General features: G+C 43.8%; 1 protein-coding gene across 1 annotated transcript in view; it reads left to right on the top strand.

Annotated features, from left to right (window-relative positions):
- Nucleotides 1-17,859, top strand: part of LOC144717754 (ATP-dependent translocase ABCB1-like) — a 34,161-nt gene that overhangs the window by 6,438 nt on the left and 9,864 nt on the right. Inside the window, exons 2-19 of the mRNA XM_078593381.1 lie at nucleotides 1,324-1,462; nucleotides 1,843-1,897; nucleotides 2,645-2,795; nucleotides 3,351-3,390; nucleotides 5,308-5,499; nucleotides 5,871-6,042; nucleotides 7,223-7,347; nucleotides 7,997-8,171; nucleotides 8,814-8,927; nucleotides 10,040-10,150; nucleotides 10,269-10,394; nucleotides 11,126-11,329; nucleotides 12,144-12,314; nucleotides 12,889-13,050; nucleotides 14,419-14,580; nucleotides 15,082-15,228; nucleotides 15,768-15,872; nucleotides 16,498-16,575. Coding sequence (XP_078449507.1) covers nucleotides 1,332-1,462; nucleotides 1,843-1,897; nucleotides 2,645-2,795; nucleotides 3,351-3,390; nucleotides 5,308-5,499; nucleotides 5,871-6,042; nucleotides 7,223-7,347; nucleotides 7,997-8,171; nucleotides 8,814-8,927; nucleotides 10,040-10,150; nucleotides 10,269-10,394; nucleotides 11,126-11,329; nucleotides 12,144-12,314; nucleotides 12,889-13,050; nucleotides 14,419-14,580; nucleotides 15,082-15,228; nucleotides 15,768-15,872; nucleotides 16,498-16,575 — 2,421 coding nt within the window. The 5' untranslated portion in view covers nucleotides 1,324-1,331. The remainder of the gene's footprint in view (nucleotides 1-1,323; nucleotides 1,463-1,842; nucleotides 1,898-2,644; nucleotides 2,796-3,350; nucleotides 3,391-5,307; nucleotides 5,500-5,870; nucleotides 6,043-7,222; nucleotides 7,348-7,996; nucleotides 8,172-8,813; nucleotides 8,928-10,039; nucleotides 10,151-10,268; nucleotides 10,395-11,125; nucleotides 11,330-12,143; nucleotides 12,315-12,888; nucleotides 13,051-14,418; nucleotides 14,581-15,081; nucleotides 15,229-15,767; nucleotides 15,873-16,497; nucleotides 16,576-17,859) is intronic.

The raw sequence follows: 17,859 nt of genomic DNA, 5'->3' as shown, positions 1-17,859 counted from the left end.
ATGGATATTAACCCACAAAACTGTACAGTATTGCTTTGTATATTATGACAGCCAGCAGTCACATGTTTAGGTGCTACATTATCCTATATTCAAGTTATCACTTAATCCAAATTGGCATTAAAATTCTGAGCACTCCTAACCCGAGTTCAAGATTTCACAATTACTACCTATGTGTCTCACGGATGTTCGGTTCAGTGTCAAGAGCACAGGGCTTTTATCTTTGGGCATTTAAAGCAACAGCCACATGGAGTTTGACTGGCCCTCAGAGAGGGGTGTATTCAGGTAGACATCATAACCAAATGCTCATTGTGCCTTTCCTTGTGATTGTATCTATGACAAACTCTTGAATCTCGAGTTCTCTTTTAAATGCATCCAGCGATCTAGTTCTAACTCATCCCATAACTATGATGAGTCCATCAATCTCCGTCAAACTCTCTCGGGCATTCTGTCCGAGTTGTAGCCCTGTAACATAGACCAGCCATTTAAGTTGTTCTGCTGTAAATCTAAAATTAAACTATCCAGATTTCATCACCATGTCTGCCCTATATTAGAAAAATATATAATGAGCTGACATTTTAGACAATCGCCTATCTTCAGAGCAGAGAAAGAGGGCAGAAATATTGACTGGTTTAGCAGTTGGAGGTCACACTTTACACAGCAGTGCCCTTAAAAAACTGGAAGATGTAAAGAACAGTAACAAGTTTTGAATTTGACTATGAATAGGTTTGCATTACGAGACTTTGAGCAGCAAACCCTTAAAAAGTAAAAATAAATTATTTGTATGAATCGATTTAAAGGAAAATAAATATAAAAATGTAAATTAACTGCATCAAGGAAAGGTGTAACATTGGTGGCTTCACTACCACTCAGCAATTTTTGTAGCTGTCCCAGTAATATGTGTATGGTATGTACACAGCATATATAATGCGTGTCATGGACCTGTATCCAGTATAGCAAGTCTGCTTTGGAGGATCATGCACCATATATGTATCCATAATAATCACCGGTTAATCAAATATCTACATGAGTTATTTCACGGTGTATTATAAACACTGAAGTGCAGAAACAGAATCCTGTGCAAACAAAACAATGCTCAAATTAGCAATATGCATTAGAGCATTCAACACAATTAGCTTGTGAATCCGACACCGGCGGTAGGCAGATGATAAAAAAAATGTACACAGGATGTGCAGCCTAGCAGCACGGCAATGACGTGTGATGTGCGAAACTGCAACAGGAAGATGGCAGGCGAGGAAGGTAGCCGGTATGGGGTGCGTGTGGATAACCATGCCAGTACCTGGACACCTCTTTTGTTCCACGCAGGTAAAAACATGGGCAAGAAGAAGGCTGTGGTTGACGTGGGAGCTGTTGAGAATGGAGACGCCGCAGCAAAGAATGTTGATCCTCTTTATGAAAATATAACGGATGGTGGTGTTAACACCGAGCAAGACGCCAAGCATGGGTGAGTAACGGACTGGTGAAAGGTTAATTGATTGACTCAGTGACTCGCTCATACATCTTGCTTGATACTTGTGTTATACAGATATTTCCCACGCTATTTCAAACATATATGAATAATAATGTACAGTCCTTTGTCAATTCACTGCTGAATGAATGCCTCCTCATGCCTTATCTGTCATGGGGCATATACATTTGTATGAAAGGTTTTATCCTTTCAGGTTACATAATTAATTTACACGTGTTTTTTTATTGAGAACAATGTTTGAAAATGTTTGTTGTGTTTCAGTAAGGTTTCAAATAAAAACATGTAAAGTTCCCATGACCATCGCAAAGTGTTGTCCATTAAATCTCAATAAACTAAAATGTGTGTGGTATTTTCAGGAAAAAGAAAAAAGAACCCAAAGTGAAAACCAATATGGTTGGGCTCTTCAGACTGGTATGTTAGCCTAAACATGGGTTAAATCATTTACTTCATAAACATATTCGGTTGTTATTCATTACATAAACACAAGAAATAGAATATCATGATTACCATCATCAGCCAAGATTAATCCACTACTGGATGAAGGCCTCCCCAAGCTAACACCACGATCCTGTGATGTATTAATCCACCTTGGCTTGAAATGGAATTATCAGGTTTTTAATACAATCTTTGCTTGACTGTTTTTTGTGCCATTATTCCCCAAAGCGATAAATAAGTGCCACTGTGTCAAAACCAGAGGTGTGGACTCGAGTCATGTGACTTGGACTCGAGTCAGACTCGAGTCATGAATTTGATGACTTGCGACTCGACTTGGACTTGCATAACAATGACTTTGTCCCACCTACGAGATGTGGACTCGAGTCATGTGACTTGGACTCGAGTCAGACTCGAGTCATGAATTTGATGACTTGCGACTCGACTTGGACTTGCATAACAATGACTTTGTCCCACCTCTGGTCAAAACCAAACACTGGTTGTCCACGAGGTATTCTGATCCCTGTCATACTTATGTAGAATGTGTGTAAGTAGCTCAGAACTGCCACTGGATATTAGTAGCTCTGTTCAACACTGGTTGACCATGGAGACTACATTGTTATGATATGTAATTGCATGTTATGTTACAGTTGGGATACATTTTGTTTTACAACATCAACACCTGAGGTGTAAAAAATTTTAGGAATATTTTCCTTGTATCTGTAGTTCCGTTTTGCAAGTGGGCTGGACAAGCTGATGATGGTGGTTGGACTAATCTTTGCAATTGCAAACGGAGCTGCCCTCCCAGTAATGATCATCCTCTTTGGAGAAATGACAGACACCTTTGTCAATGATGCTCAGAACAACACGGAGACAAGTAAGATGGTTTTGAATTCTGCCACTGATTTTGCCGCGAAACTTTTGTAATCAGTTTAATCACACTCCGTTACCAACCATAGCATTTTACTATTTAGTGTTTGTATGGGATTTCTACAAACATATTTCTTTAAATTGGATTTTACGTTGAGAATATATTGCCTTTGCCCTACAGGCAATCACTAGCATGCGGTCATTTTGCGTGCTATTATCTGGAACTTGTATTAACTCAGTGAACTTGTTGTACGAGGACAGTTTGTACACTTTATTGCTCATCTTTATTGGACCTTTTTTGTTGTTTAAATACACTTGTCGTATTTGTGTTTTATTTTGCGCTGACCTTTGTTCATGGCCTCCAGGTTATTTCACCATGACTTGGAGATGCATTTGAAGTTGAAGGATTAGAAATTATTTGTTGGACATCATGTTGTAGCATGTTCAGGCTTTCATTATTCAAATTATGGTTATATACAACATTTGATTCAAACTAAGAATTAAAAATGATAATTTTGCTGATGCAGATTTACAGCCATGCAATGTGTTGTTCTGTTTGCAGATGGAACTGAATCAGAAAGCCTTGAGGAGCAGATGACACGGTATTGACATAGTTTCTCCGTGCAGATTGCATCCAGAAACTTGCTGTCATGAACAGTTCATGTTATCCTCTAGTTATGTTTCATTGGATTTTTAATTGAAAAAAAAGTGTCAAATGTAATTACTATGTAAGTTCAATAATTTGACTTATTAAAATTAGATTGATGCATTTAGACTCTTACTACACACTAGATTAAAAGTGTTCTATCATTAAATAATAGTACAGTGCGTCCTAACATTGGCCATCAGGGAATGTGGACTGCTAATATAATAAATTAATGCACTGGTGTTCCCCTAGCAGGTATACAGGTACTTCATTCATTTTCTGCCGTGTGTATATAGATTATAGCACATGCATACTGTGGTCTGGATGTCAAGATTGTATGCCTTGGAGAGATATTTTATGAGCCATACTAAGTGCTCACACAGGATAACACACCGCCAATAAATTGTTCTCATCTGCATAGGGATGTATTGTATTGATAATTAAAGTCGGCCTTCAAAGGTGCTCGATAAAAGCACTATATGGGCGATCTTTTTGTTTGTATTTTTGCTCATTTTGTTATGAGTGGACAGTCCCATGGCAAAAATATTACCATGCTGTTCCTGCAAGCCATTCCACCATGCGTGTTCTGAGTGGTGGATGTTGTGTTCAAACTCGCATGGTCACTATGAGATAAAACTCGCGTGGTCAACTCCTACAAATAGCTTACCATGCAAGTTCCCCACAACCCAGAACATTTAAAGCCACAAGCTCTACAAAAGTGCCAGAAGACACCAGACCAATTATCCTTAAGCGGTAACTCAAATGCCTCTGCTCGAACACATATTCTATATAGTACTATAGAGTGGTGATCCAGTGGTTAGCACACTGTGCTGTGAACCCGGCAACCTGAGTTTGATTCAGAGCAATGGGTAACATCAATGGTGAATAACATCTAAACCCACCCTGCTCCCCCTGTTTACCAACCCACACTCGCCAGCATGGTGAGGTATGTCAAAAGAACCCCGTGACTTATCTCATCAAAGTTTATATAGCGCGTTTTGCAAGGCAGTTTACAGCGATTATACAATTGTGTGGTTTGAGATGAAGGCTAGGGTTATTAAAAGTGGCGGTGTAGTTATAGTGACAACAGAACAGGAGCGAGTGTTAAGGATGAGGTGTGATAGGCCTGGTCATAGCTGGGGGACAATGCAAAACTGGGGGGCGGGAAAGTATTGAGGCATCGCATTGAGAAGACAAAAGGGGTTGGCCAGGGGGAGAGCCGGGCGGGGGATGAGGGTCTTCATTTAGCAGCGAATTCACAAAGGACTGTAAGTTTTAGTAATTGTCCACGGGCTTATATAGGCATAGGAAAGATGTGCGTATGATGTAGAGAATGAAGGTAGCACCTCAACATGGTGGAAAATTCCATCACACACATTCGTTTGGATTGTTTTTCCTTCTCCGTAACTCACACAATATCATGACCATACCAAAAGATAGGCCAAAGAGCTGGGAAAAAAATTATTGAAATTTGGCCGTAAAATTCTAATGTAACTGAGGTGAAGTTCCATATTAAATGTGCTGGCGTACTGTATGTTGCGTCAGTGTTACAGTGAGTTTTTTTCTATTTAGTTTGTTGTCCTTCCCCCGCACCTTCATTTAGCACGGTTGGCTAAGTATGGTGCGAAATAGGTTTAACATACATACATACAAAGCAAAGTACAGTACTTATTGTCGCTAAAGTTTTCCCTATGCAACTTAATATTGATCCACTTCAGTTGAAGAGTAAAGGAGGATGTGGCCCCATTTCCAGAAAGCAAATGAGCAATTATACAGCACAAAACTTATGCCACAGGTTTGTTTTTCTTTATAGTGCTTATCACTATAAGGTGAAACCGATATTCAGGCACCCGCACCCCTGTTACTCACACAGGTACGCGTACTATTATGTGGCCATCGGCGGCGGTGCATTCCTGGCGTCATACATCCACATCTCCTTCTGGGTGCTGTCGGCATCGCGCCAGGCACGCAGGATCCGAGAGACGTTTTTCCACGCCGTGCTGCGGCAGGAGATTGGCTGGTTCGACGTCAACCAGACAGGGGAGCTGAACACACGCCTAACCGAGTATGAGCAACCAGCTTACGCCACACCAAGATCACTGACAGCATGGTTATTCACACGAGGATCACTGACACTTTGATCACTTACACCAAGAACACATTTTGCGCCATGATTACTCACAACACACCATAATCACACTACAGCACAATCACTCACACCACACCACTATTAATCCACTCATACCACACCACTCTCACACTGCACCCAGATCACTCACACCACAAATCACTTACACCAACCCAGGATCATCCACCACATCCCAGTCACTCACACCGCACCATGATCACTCACACCGTACCACGATCTCTCACATTCTACCATGAACACGCAGCATACCACCGATTCAGGTGATGTAACAATGTGTTTCTCTACAGTGACATCAACAAGATCACAGACGGCATGGGTGACAAGGTGTCACTGCTCGCACAGTCCCTGGCCACCTTCATCTCGGGCTTCATTATTGGCTTCATCAAGGGCTGGAAGCTGACGCTCGTTATCCTGGCCATCAGCCCCGTGCTCGCTATCTCCACAGGGCTCTGGTCAAAGGTCAGGGACAGCACTGGGCACGATGGCTTCTAAGCATTTAAAATACCCCACCGTCTGAGCTACATTGACTCTTCAGGGCTCCGTTGCTCTGCTATGCTTATGTTGCCATCTGTAGCCATGCATGGCTCACTGATGAACTCTGAATAGGGCCAAGCGCATCTGTGTCCCCCATGCAGTGGACTGTGTACATTGTCGTTGAACATTGTTAACCAACCGTTAACATCCCATGTTTTTTGTATATAATGTAGTAGGTATAGCATTATGACAATGTGAACTGAAAAGCCAGTACAAGGCTTGACAAAGACTGCAAAGGGCTGGCGAATGTGGAGAGAGTTGACAGGCGAAGCTTTAGTGGTGACTTTCACAATCGTTGTGATTAAGGACAAAATAAAACTGTGGTGAAGGGATAGATGATGATGATGATGATATATTGTATATGTGTGTTACAAACATCACTCAAGCAGCATTGACATAATCGAAAACAAACGTCTCTGTTGCTCAGGAGCACCTTGAAAAGTGAGCCCATTTATGGTTCAAAGATTGTCTTACATTCTGTTTATAGAACTACGACGTGAAATGCTTTGTATTCGTAATGTGTTCTGAAGGCGAATTAAATCATGATGATGATGGGATACAACCATGACAAATAATTTTACAAAAGTTGCTCATTATAAGCTAGTGAGTGTAATTATCCACTGAATTCATAATCATTTTACTTAACAGGCCTAAATGCACAGACATTTTCATAGCTTTTGTTTAAGTTTTGCATTTTATTTAAAATTTCCTATTTTTTCAAAGACGTTAATCAATTTGACATTGTTGACTAAAACAGTTTTATCATATATACGATGAGCCTTATGCAATAGTAATATGTACGTCCTATTTTTATGCTGCATAATTGTTTACATAAAATTAACACAACAATGCGATCCTGCATTGCCAGGGGTGAACATTCACAATTGACAAAAACTTAACACTTTCATAAATAACACTGCCCAAAAAAGGAAAAATATATCATAGGCAACGTTTGAGGCAATTACCCTTTTCCATAGCAGAGAGATGCTGCGACGAAGAGGGGCCCTTTCCCGAGGTGTTGGCATGAAACCCTATATTTAGTGCTGCAAGTCAGACTGTAATTGACGATTGGTTTTCATTGCAGTCTCTTTTTGACTATTGGTAGATCCTGACCTCGTTCACGAACCGTGAGCTCTTGGCGTACTCAAAGGCAGGCGCCGTGGCAGAGGAGGTCCTCTCTGCCATCCGCACCGTCATGGCATTTGGGGGTCAGGAGAAGGAGCTCAAGAGGTGATTTGTGCATCAGGGGCTGGGAGAAAATCTTTTGATGGGTGGATCAAGCACACAGTGCTCGTAAACGTGACTCCACACAAGAGGGATCGGCAGATTTTGTGTGCATGTATGTTGAACTTCTTTTGCACTGTATTTAACCAACTGTGCTAATTGGAGGTGTGGATTTTATAGGAGGGAACCATGACAATGGACCAATGTTTCAAACCTTTACACACACAGCACCTCTCTGCATTGATGCAGTACCATTGTCTGAAACTTTAGCATGCTAAATGCGATTGTGTCGTAGGGCAGTGTCGATGACAACTTTTTCAGTACTGCGGAGGATTATCCCTGCTGTGTTTTCGAGTTGCTCGGTATGATGTCCTACGTTTCTTTCCACATACTGGGAGCTTCTCTTCAGGAATGGAAAGGCATGTGGATCTCAAAGTCGGACATTATGGCAAACAATGCGCAGTACAACCCAAAAACACTTCAGATATTTATTTATATTAGTGTTCTCACACACACACAGTAACGCACATTCACAGTCCACGCATGTAACTTGAGTTCATCATAAACCATTTACTATATAGTGCTGGACAGCCTCTCGCTTGTCAAAACCAATATTTTCCAATTGATGTTAAGCAATTTTCTTTGTCTGCGGCAGATACGACAAGAACCTTGTGGTGGCCAGAAATATTGGGATTAAGAAGGCCATCACCACCAATCTGTCGATTGGTTTCACCATGTTCATCGTGTATGCCTCGTACTCGCTGGCATTCTGGTACGGAAGCAAACTGGTGTTGGAGGACACTTCCTACACCATAGGGAACGTCATGATTGTGAGTGTCAGCACAAGCAATTCACACATCTGCGCACAAGACAACAGCAATCGGAATAATGCTTCTTGCAACGTTCTATTCAGGATTTAGTAATAGCTTTGTACACTACAGAACACATTTTACAATGAGTTGTATATAATGACAGTATTGTTATTTATTATGGAACATTGATATAATACAATGCAACACTTGTCAGCACATATTCGCGATTGTTGACATTCATTGTTTTTTTCAAGGGTTTCATTAAATTGTGTTTTTTTGGTTGTTTACAAAATAAGTTTCGCTTTGGCAAGAAATGTTAAATTGTTAATCTCAGTGAAAAAACATCGGTACACACAGGTAAATTATTTACATTCTATCCAGATACACACAATTCTGATTGAAGTGTTACAAAAAGAAATAGGGCACGATTCCTATGTTGGAGGATGGGCTATTTCCACCTGCCAATAGCCATCCCACTCTGCAGATATAACACACGTGCCAACATGTAAACCCCAGCCCCATATTCCTTGAGAAGTTCTGTACGTGTGTTGAACTAATTTCGCACCATACATAGCCAACCATGCTAATTGGAGGTACTAAGCGTTTAGATAAGGTGCTGATTTGAGGAGGTGAGACTGAATGAGATATTTTCTGTGGCAGGTGTTTTTCGCCGTCATCATTGGAGCATTTGGAATTGGCCAAGGGGCCCCATTCCTTGAGGCAATCTCTGTCGCCAGGGGTGCTGCTTATACCATCTTTGAGATCATTGACCGGGTAAGTGTTCAGTGGGTGCCTTGTATAGTATATATATGTGTCTGTGTATGTGTAGTGACATAGAATGGTCACTACTGTGTCGGCCTGTACGAGGGCTGGGGGCCCCAAGGGGGTGCCTGGGGGGTCACGTGCTGGAGGGATCTGGACCTTCCCAGAGGTGGGGGAAGTGAGGCGTGTCCTGGGAAGGGAGGCGTGGCCTGAAGAGAGCCAGCCACGCCGGGGCGGAGCCAGCCACGCCAAACCAGATATAAGCGTGGTGTGAACGCAGAGCGAGGCTGTTGTACTGTACTCCAAAGTGAAGACATCATCGGTCGTCAAGTCCCGAGTCGTCGTCCTGGGCCAGGCAGGCCGTTGCCTGCCTGGTCCAGTCTGTGTCGTGTTCCAGAGTGTTAGTGAGTTGAGGAAGGTGCTCACCACCTTATGTACAGTGTTATATTACTTACCGTTTAATAAATAGTGTTGCCTCCAAGCTGCGTGTGTGTGCACCTAATTCGAACCTACTACATATGCACAAATATATAGAAATTCATATGTTATATGTATCCAGTGAATACATACATAAATTCGTCGTTGAGAAACATAGAGGTATACGTGGTTTAGAGAACATACTCTGGTTAAATAAGTCAACATACTCTGGTGGAATACGTCAACTCAAAGTGACTTTTGGCTAGCCATTGAATAAAGATGGTCACTGCATAGCACGTTTTCAAATACGCTTCTGCACCCATCTGAATCACTTTTCCGTCCGATATTTGGAAACCGCTGGAGCTGCGCACCTTTAAATCAAAATTGAAAAATTATTTATTTAGAACTGCTCTTTGTGTTTAGTTTGTTGTCCTTTCCCCGCACCTCTGATTAGCCCTGTTGGCTATATAATGTTAAGAAAAGTGAATGGGTTTGATCGTCAACAGTCAAATTTAATGAAGGAGTGCAGTTCATGGAAAGGCCACGCAACGGCCTTCTTGTTCTCACGTTGTTGAGTGCGTAACAGGCAAGGCTCCCAGGGTCATTAATTAGCCCATAGATTTGGACTTGAAATGATCGAGAGGAGTGTCACCGCATCACTGCTGTATTCACATAATCAACGTTTATTTTTATAAATCCTTTTATAGCAACCACAGATCGACAGTTTTTCCGAAGAGGGTTACAAGCCCGACAAAATCACCGGCAATGTGGAGTTTCAAGACGTGCACTTCACCTATCCGTCGAGAGCGGACGTACCGGTGAGATGAAACAAGACGCGGCGCACATACAGCCCGCCCACCGCCCCCCCCCCCACTCCCCCCCACACATGTCTGCAATGTCAAAAAATGTCCCCTCAACTCTGTCGCATTCTGCCAGGTGCTGAAGGGGGTCAACCTGCAAGTGAAGAGCGGCCAGACAGTTGCGCTGGTGGGCAGCAGCGGCTGCGGCAAGAGCACGACCATCCAGCTGCTGCAGCGGTTTTACGACCCGCAGCAGGGCACGGTGAGAATGGCTGTGCCCCGTTGGCCTCCCTGTAACACAGGCCAAGTGTGCGACAAGAGATTTTCACTTGAAGGCCGTCGCTGCCGCTGTTCCGTCCACACACGTGCTGTACTTTGGCACGCGACTCCACGGCTTATTGTCGCCATGTCACAAAGGAAATTGTTAATTTTTACCAAGAATCATGAAAGTCTTGTACCCTATTTGTCACTGGCAATCAACTATTGAAATTTTCACATTGAGGCTACAAAGGAAGTTACTTCTATGCTTAACTTTGGATTTCTTTTACTTCTCGTACTACAATGTTCATGTTGGGGTATATTTCACTTGATAATCGCACGCCTCTTTGATGCTCATTAGGAAGTTACTGACGTGGGAAATGTACTTTATCACATTCACTTATTTTATTTTATTTAGCACGTGCATTTTTCCATGCCAGGCAGCAGCTTCATCATTTGCAGAATGCATTGGCCTCAGACTGCCACCAGCCACCAAGCTTAGTTAGCGGACACAGTTTACAACAATGTGTCTGTCTCATACCACAACTGCAGGTCGGGTTGTCACGTAAGCCCCCGCCTGTGCAGGCTTGTGCATGTTTACCACAGTGCAATGTTTTAAATTGCACCATATAGATGCGTCACATTTGAACATTCACATGATGGAAGGTCGCAGCAGTGTTGGTGGAATATGCCCATCTTGGGAATCTGCTTGACCTGACACCCCGGTCCTCACAGATCATGGTAGACGGGAGGGACGTGCGCACCCTGAACCTGCGCTCCTTGCGTCAACTGATCGGTGTCGTGAGCCAGGAGCCTGTGCTCTTCGCCACAACCATCGCCGAGAACATCCGCTTCGGTCACGAGAAAGTCACGATGGAGGACATCGAGAGGGCGGCTCGGAACGCCAACGCGTACGACTTCATCAGCCAAATGCCCGAGGTTTGTTGGTCCCTGCGGTGGGTATTCTGATTTCCTTTGGTTGTAGAGTTGAACAGAAAATTGTATTTGTTGTTCAGGTTGTTAAGCGAATCAGTAGATGGCTTCAGGAGTAGCCTGGTGAATATCTGAAATGCTGATGATGAATTATATAGGAGGGCAGTGACGTACTATGTGGTCCATGGTTTGAGGTAGAAACTCACATGGAAATTCATAGACTTACATGGAGGTCCGTAAGCTCGTGTAGAGATCCATGGGTGAAGTATCAAAGTGGACAGTGATGCTACTGTGTGATCCTTGTTGTGAGATATAGACTCACATGGAGGTTTAGAGACTCACATATAAACTCACAGGTGAATGAACAAAGTGGTAGTCCATTGATTGAGATGAGTCAGACTCTGGGCTATTCTTGTTTGCCAGTGAATTTAGCCTGATCTTACCATCACCTTAAACATGTTAATTTAACAATGCACTGACATAATTACATTAACAACACAAGTTTCAAACAAGAGTTAGAAGTTGGCAGAGTTTATATTAAAATGGCATTTGTATAAAATAGAAAAAATATTAACACCTCACCATCATCACTACCTTAGATCCCAAAAAATACACAAACATTTCGGGCATTAGCCCTTATTCAGAGAAGAGAGAAAATGTTCCCTGACTTACACTGTTGTCGGGACAGCATTTAACAATATTGTACCATGAAAACATCGGCAATGGACTCCCTTGCGTTTTAGTACTGTAAAACGAAATGTGCATGATTTTAAATTGTATCCATGAAGCAGCTGTGAATACGCCATGTGTCTCTCTGTAGAGATTCAATACGCTGGTCGGGGACCGCGGAGCGCAGCTCAGCGGTGGGCAGAAGCAGCGTATTGCCATCGCGCGCGCCCTCATCCGAAATCCCAAACTCCTGCTCCTCGACGAGGCCACATCGGCCCTGGACGGGGAGAGCGAGGCCATTGTACAGGAGGCATTGGACAAGGTATGGCTCCACTGGTTGCCCTCGCTTCCCTGGCTGCCTTGGCTGCCTTGGCTTCCCTGACTGCTCTGGCTATCCGATGGCTGTCCTGGCTACCCTGGCTGCCTTAGCTCCCCTGGCTTCCCTGGCTGCCATAGCTTCTCCAAATTGGCCTTGCACTGAGAGTTCTGTACACTGCCGTGATCACTGACCCCCGACAAATGAAGGCATAAAGTGGAGAGCACATATGAGTGTGTGCACACATTATCTCCCGTGATGAATCCTCAGCTGGCTTGGGTGGTTGCATGCATGTGTGGGCTGCAGAGGCAGCCACCTCATGTTTGAAATTAGATTATTCTTAGCTACACTAGAACATGGGTAGCAAATCTATTAATGTAACGAATTAAGTGGCTCCATTGTGAAATGTATTGCAATTTTGTATAGAATTTCAGGAATAGGTGGGTATTAACATTGCTCTTAATTATTTGAATGTGAAAACTAACAACTCGCAGCACGGAGGGACATTGGGCATGACAGTTTGGGTCTGAAAGTTGGTCAACCTCACACTGTGACGTCCTCCACCCCCTCATGACCCCAGGCAAGAGAAGGCCGAACAACGATCGTGATTGCCCATCGCCTCTCCACCATCCGCAATGCCGACATCATCGCAGGCTTCGATGGAGGTGTCATCGTTGAGCTGGGCACTCACGATGAGCTGATGAAGCGCAACGGAGTCTACCACACGCTGGTCTCCATGCAGGTGGGCTCAGCGCCCACGGCCACGACTTGCTCATCAGCAGCACTCACACTACTCATCAATAGCACACACTACCCATCAGCAGCACTCACACTACCCATCAGCAGCACACACACTACTCATCAGCAGCACGCACACTACTCATCAACAGCACACACACTACTCATCAGCAGCACACACACTACTCATCAGCAGTACGCACACTACTCATCAGCAGCACACACACTACTCATCAGCAGGACACACACTACTCATCAGCAGCACGCACACTACTCATCAACAGCACACACACTACTCATCAACAGCACACACACTACTCATCAGCAGCACACACACTACTCATCAGCAGCACACACACTACTCATCAACAGGATACACACTACTTATGAACAGCACACACACTACTCATCAGCAGCACTCACACTACTCATCAGCAGCACACACACTACTCATCAACAGCACACACACTATTCATCAGCAGCACACACACTACTCATCAACAGCACACACACTACTCATCAACAGCACTCACACTACTCATCAGCAGCACACACACTACTCATCAGCAGCACACACACTACTCATCAGCAGCATACACAATACTTATGAACAGCACGCACGTGATAACACATTCCTGCGGAGGGAGCTGGTAGGAACGTTGGGTTGCTCGGTCAATGGCCAGGGTCACCGGCGGCGTGGTGTATTCCGCAAATATGCCCGACTGTGAGGGCGGGCACAAGCCGGCATGAGTAGTAGAAACGTTGAGTTTTATAAGGGCACCACGGGGTGACCAGCCCCTCCCCACCCAGGCCCACCCTCCCCACCCAGCCCCACTCTCCCCACCCAGCCCCACCCTCCCCAACCAGCCCCTCCCCACCCAGCCCCACCCCTCCCACCCCCCACCCTCCCCACCCAGCCCCACCCAGCCCCAACCCCCACCCTCCCCACCCAGCCCCTCCCCACCCTCCCCACTCAGCCAGCCCCTTCCCACCCAGCCCCTCCCCACCCTCCCCTCCCCACCCAGCCCCTCCCTCCCCACCCAGCCGCTCCCTGTACGACGGACGGACGGACACAATAATCCCTGTGGGCTGGTGTAACCAAGAGTTTCCTACCAGTAAAAGTTCAACATACACAAATAAATGTCAGCGTTGCGAGATACACAACCTGCTGTACCATGAAGCAGCCAGTAGATGTCAGTACAGAACTTCCTAAACATCCCAAAGGAGAGCGCTCCTGGGAGTTTTCGAGGTTCTGCAAGACAATCATAATGCCCCGTATTTACTCAGGACAAAAAATATATAATTTTCGTTTACGATTGCTTTGGTTTGGTTAATGCATGACTGAAACATTCCTGTATATGTTATGCCACAGACGTTCCACCATGAGGATGACAAGGGGATTGAAGACACCAAGGCCAAACGCCTAGACTCGCCTACTGGTGAAAAGGCCTTTTTCCGCAGCTTGTCCCAGCAGTCACATGCAAAAGAGTCAGACTTAGCCAAAGAAGATGGGGAAGACAACAAAGAGACAGAGGTGATATATATAATACACGCTTATACTTCTGCCAGTGTATAATATAACAATAAAAATCATACACAATAATAATAGTTCACAACCCATTTTCAATACACTGCTGGATGAATGTCACCCCATACCACACTTGTCAGTGCAGGTTGAAGGGGGACATGTAGTAGGACCCCTTTAGATATTGCTCGCCACAAATGTCAGCCATGGCCAGGGATTTCGCTCAAGTCGCTCAGATCTTGGTGCATTAGTGGAGCGATTTGTCTCGTTTGTTCCACGCCTCTAATTAGGATGGTTGGCTATCTGTGGTACGAAAAATTCAAACATACAGTACATTAAAAAATTTGTTCCACGATAGTCCAATTGTCTATTTTGTAATATATGGTGCTGCTTTTGTGAAAACTTCTTCAACAAGTGCAGTGCAGATCTGACCTCACGAGGTATTTCAAAAATGCTACAGCAGTTGAGTCCATCCTATTGACAATTCCCACGTCCTGCCTTTGGTGACAGGAAGTAAAGATCCCGAAGGTGTCCTTCTGGAAGGTGTTAGCGCTGAACAAGAAGGAGTGGCCGTACATTACCCTAGGCACCTTGTGTGCCGGAGTCAACGGCGCGTTGCAGCCCGCCTTTGCCGTCATCTTCTCTCGCATCATCGGGGTACGAGGTCACCTTTCCCTTAAATTTGTGCTGATAATTTTTCTGACCTTGGGGTGGACAATTCACACGTGGTCTAAAATAGCTGGTTACATATAAAAACAAAAAAGTAGGACAACTCGTCACCATACTAAAATGAGCATGGGGTACAGTCAGTAATGGAATTTTTCAAACATCCCAATGCAGGAACCCTTCCTGAAAGAGTTTTGAGACTCATTACAGCTTTCCTGGATAAACAAATACCATTCATATTATTATATAAGAGTGTGTATAACCAGTGTAAATTATAGTTTTTGAGTGCCTCTAACAAGCACTGATTATGTTGACTTGGAAATGGAAATTATTCAATGAGCCATCGAATCCAAGGATCGCTGGCATATTTTATAGACTACCTATGGGAGATTGAGGGCTGTTGGCAGCTACGGTTGTGAATGTGTGCAGACTACCTTGATAAATAGAGGTTACTTGTGTGTATATTTCTACATGTCAATCCACACATCGTGGTGTGGTTTGTGTGTGGATCCAATGCTGGCTTTGTGCAGGTGTTTGCAGAGACAGACCTCGTGAAACGAGAGGAACAGAGCAACCTCTACTCTTTGCTCTTCCTTGTCCTTGGGATCGTCTCCTTTATTACATTTTTCCTTCAGGTATAGCCACAAACACACACAAAAACACATTAACACATGCACAAAACAAAGTTAAATATGCCCTGTGTAGCCTATATGGACTGTTGAAGCAAGTGCTATTAGCACTTACAACTATTAAGGCCGACATGGCGAACAAGATTGCCTTGTGGCCAGTACCACAACTGGCCTCATTTGTTTCCCCAGTGCTATATTCACACCAGCTGCTCATTTAAGACTGACTTGGTCTCGGGGAGGCCTGGAACCGGTTCAGTTTCACTCACCAATGATATTAGCTGTGACCGGTAATCAAGCGCAGGTCACCGAGTTCATAGCACGATGTGCTAATGATTTATGCCACCACTCCCCAGACATATACACGCACACACGTGTTTAGAATTATAGGTGGCTAAGAATATAAGATTACTGATGCCTAGAGCCATGTAACATATTTAGTAAAAGCCATAATAATTCACTTTGTTAAGCAGAAATAAATTGACACATCAAATACAATGCAGCGGTCTGCAGTTGTATTTTAAATATTTGTACATTTGTTAAATATATTTATGGTGTGATGCCAGTTGTGGTGATACCTTTATTTCTTTCCGATGTGTCATATTTGTGTGTTGCTGATGGCCTCTGGCTGCAGGGCTTCTTGTTTGGTCGTTCTGGTGAGCTGCTCACAATGAAGTTGAGATCAATGGGCCTTAGGGCCATGCTCAGACAGGTAATGGCTGCACATCATTAAGATACATCTCCATCATGATTAGCATCGCTCAATCCTCTGCTCAATGAAGGTCTTTTAAACTACAAAGGCCCCTTATGCAGTTGTTGAAACAAAAAGGTGAAAAATTGTAAATGTGTTTGCTTTTCTCCCATATAAACTTCACCAGCCTCACATGTGGTACTTCATGGCCTTAAACACTGCTGTGGGATTTTCACAGCATGGTATCCATAACATTATTGGGAAGGAGATGTATTGGAGTAAAGTAGTATCTGCTCCCTCGACAATGTCTAAATCACCCAGAATGCACCAATCTCATCAGATCTCAGAAGCTAAGCAAGCTTGAGCCAAGATAATGCTTGGATGGGTGACCACCATGCATGCATACGAGGTTGGCATAGGTTGACGTGGGGCTACGGTGGTGGGCAGTGTAGCCAGATACTGTACGTTTTATGCTTGCATGTTAATACCGGTGAGCTTTAATTGACCCACACTGACCAGCGTCATGAAGTATTGTCCCATAACCGCCACAATCTACACGGTGTTGATAGGCTCTCAATCCAGCAGTGGATTGTCAAAAAATACTGTGAATTATCTCCCTCAGCTGTGTAAATGACATTTATTTGTACACATTCAAGCAAGGTCAAATGTATTTATAAGTGTTCTGTCAAAAAATACCTCCTGATTTGATGCAAAAAAAATGTTGCTTGCTGGACAAAATGTCTTTTACTCTCAGCCCTTTCCATTACATTTATATTTTGATAATGCCTTGCTTGAATACAGAACAAAAAAAAGAACACCATCCATTTGTTTTTATCAGCACTACATTTTGTACTTGCCATAGCAAAAGTGTTTTTGCAAATTAAAAAATACAAGCAAATACAATGAAGACGTGGCCACATGTTAAACGCACAAGGCTCATAAGGTTACCCTGAATAAAGTGGGTCAGCACTATCCCTAAAATCTTCTGTGTGGTGGGGACTTGCTCATTAACATTTGTATGTCCATGTCCAGGTTGGTGAGATATCCACCAGGCCTTAGGAGTTGCCTGACAATGCTGCTGGTGAATGATCGCAGTGAGCAGTGGCATTACTACGTGGTCCATGGTTTGAGATACAGACTAGCATAGATTTGTAGACTCACATAGACACCTATAGACTCGCGCAGAGACGCAGACTCGCATAGAGTTCCATAGGTAAATGTTTGAAATGGGCAGTGGTGTTCATTTGTGGTATCTTGTGTAATATATTTTGAGTTTGTTTCATTTGTTGAGTGGAATGATTCTGC

The sequence above is a fragment of the Lampetra planeri genome, chromosome 1 (assembly GCF_965212315.1).
Source record: "Lampetra planeri chromosome 1, kcLamPlan1.2.h2, whole genome shotgun sequence".
Lineage (NCBI taxonomy): Eukaryota > Metazoa > Chordata > Hyperoartia > Petromyzontiformes > Petromyzontidae > Lampetra > Lampetra planeri.
This window is presented reverse-complemented; position numbering and strand designations above follow the sequence as displayed.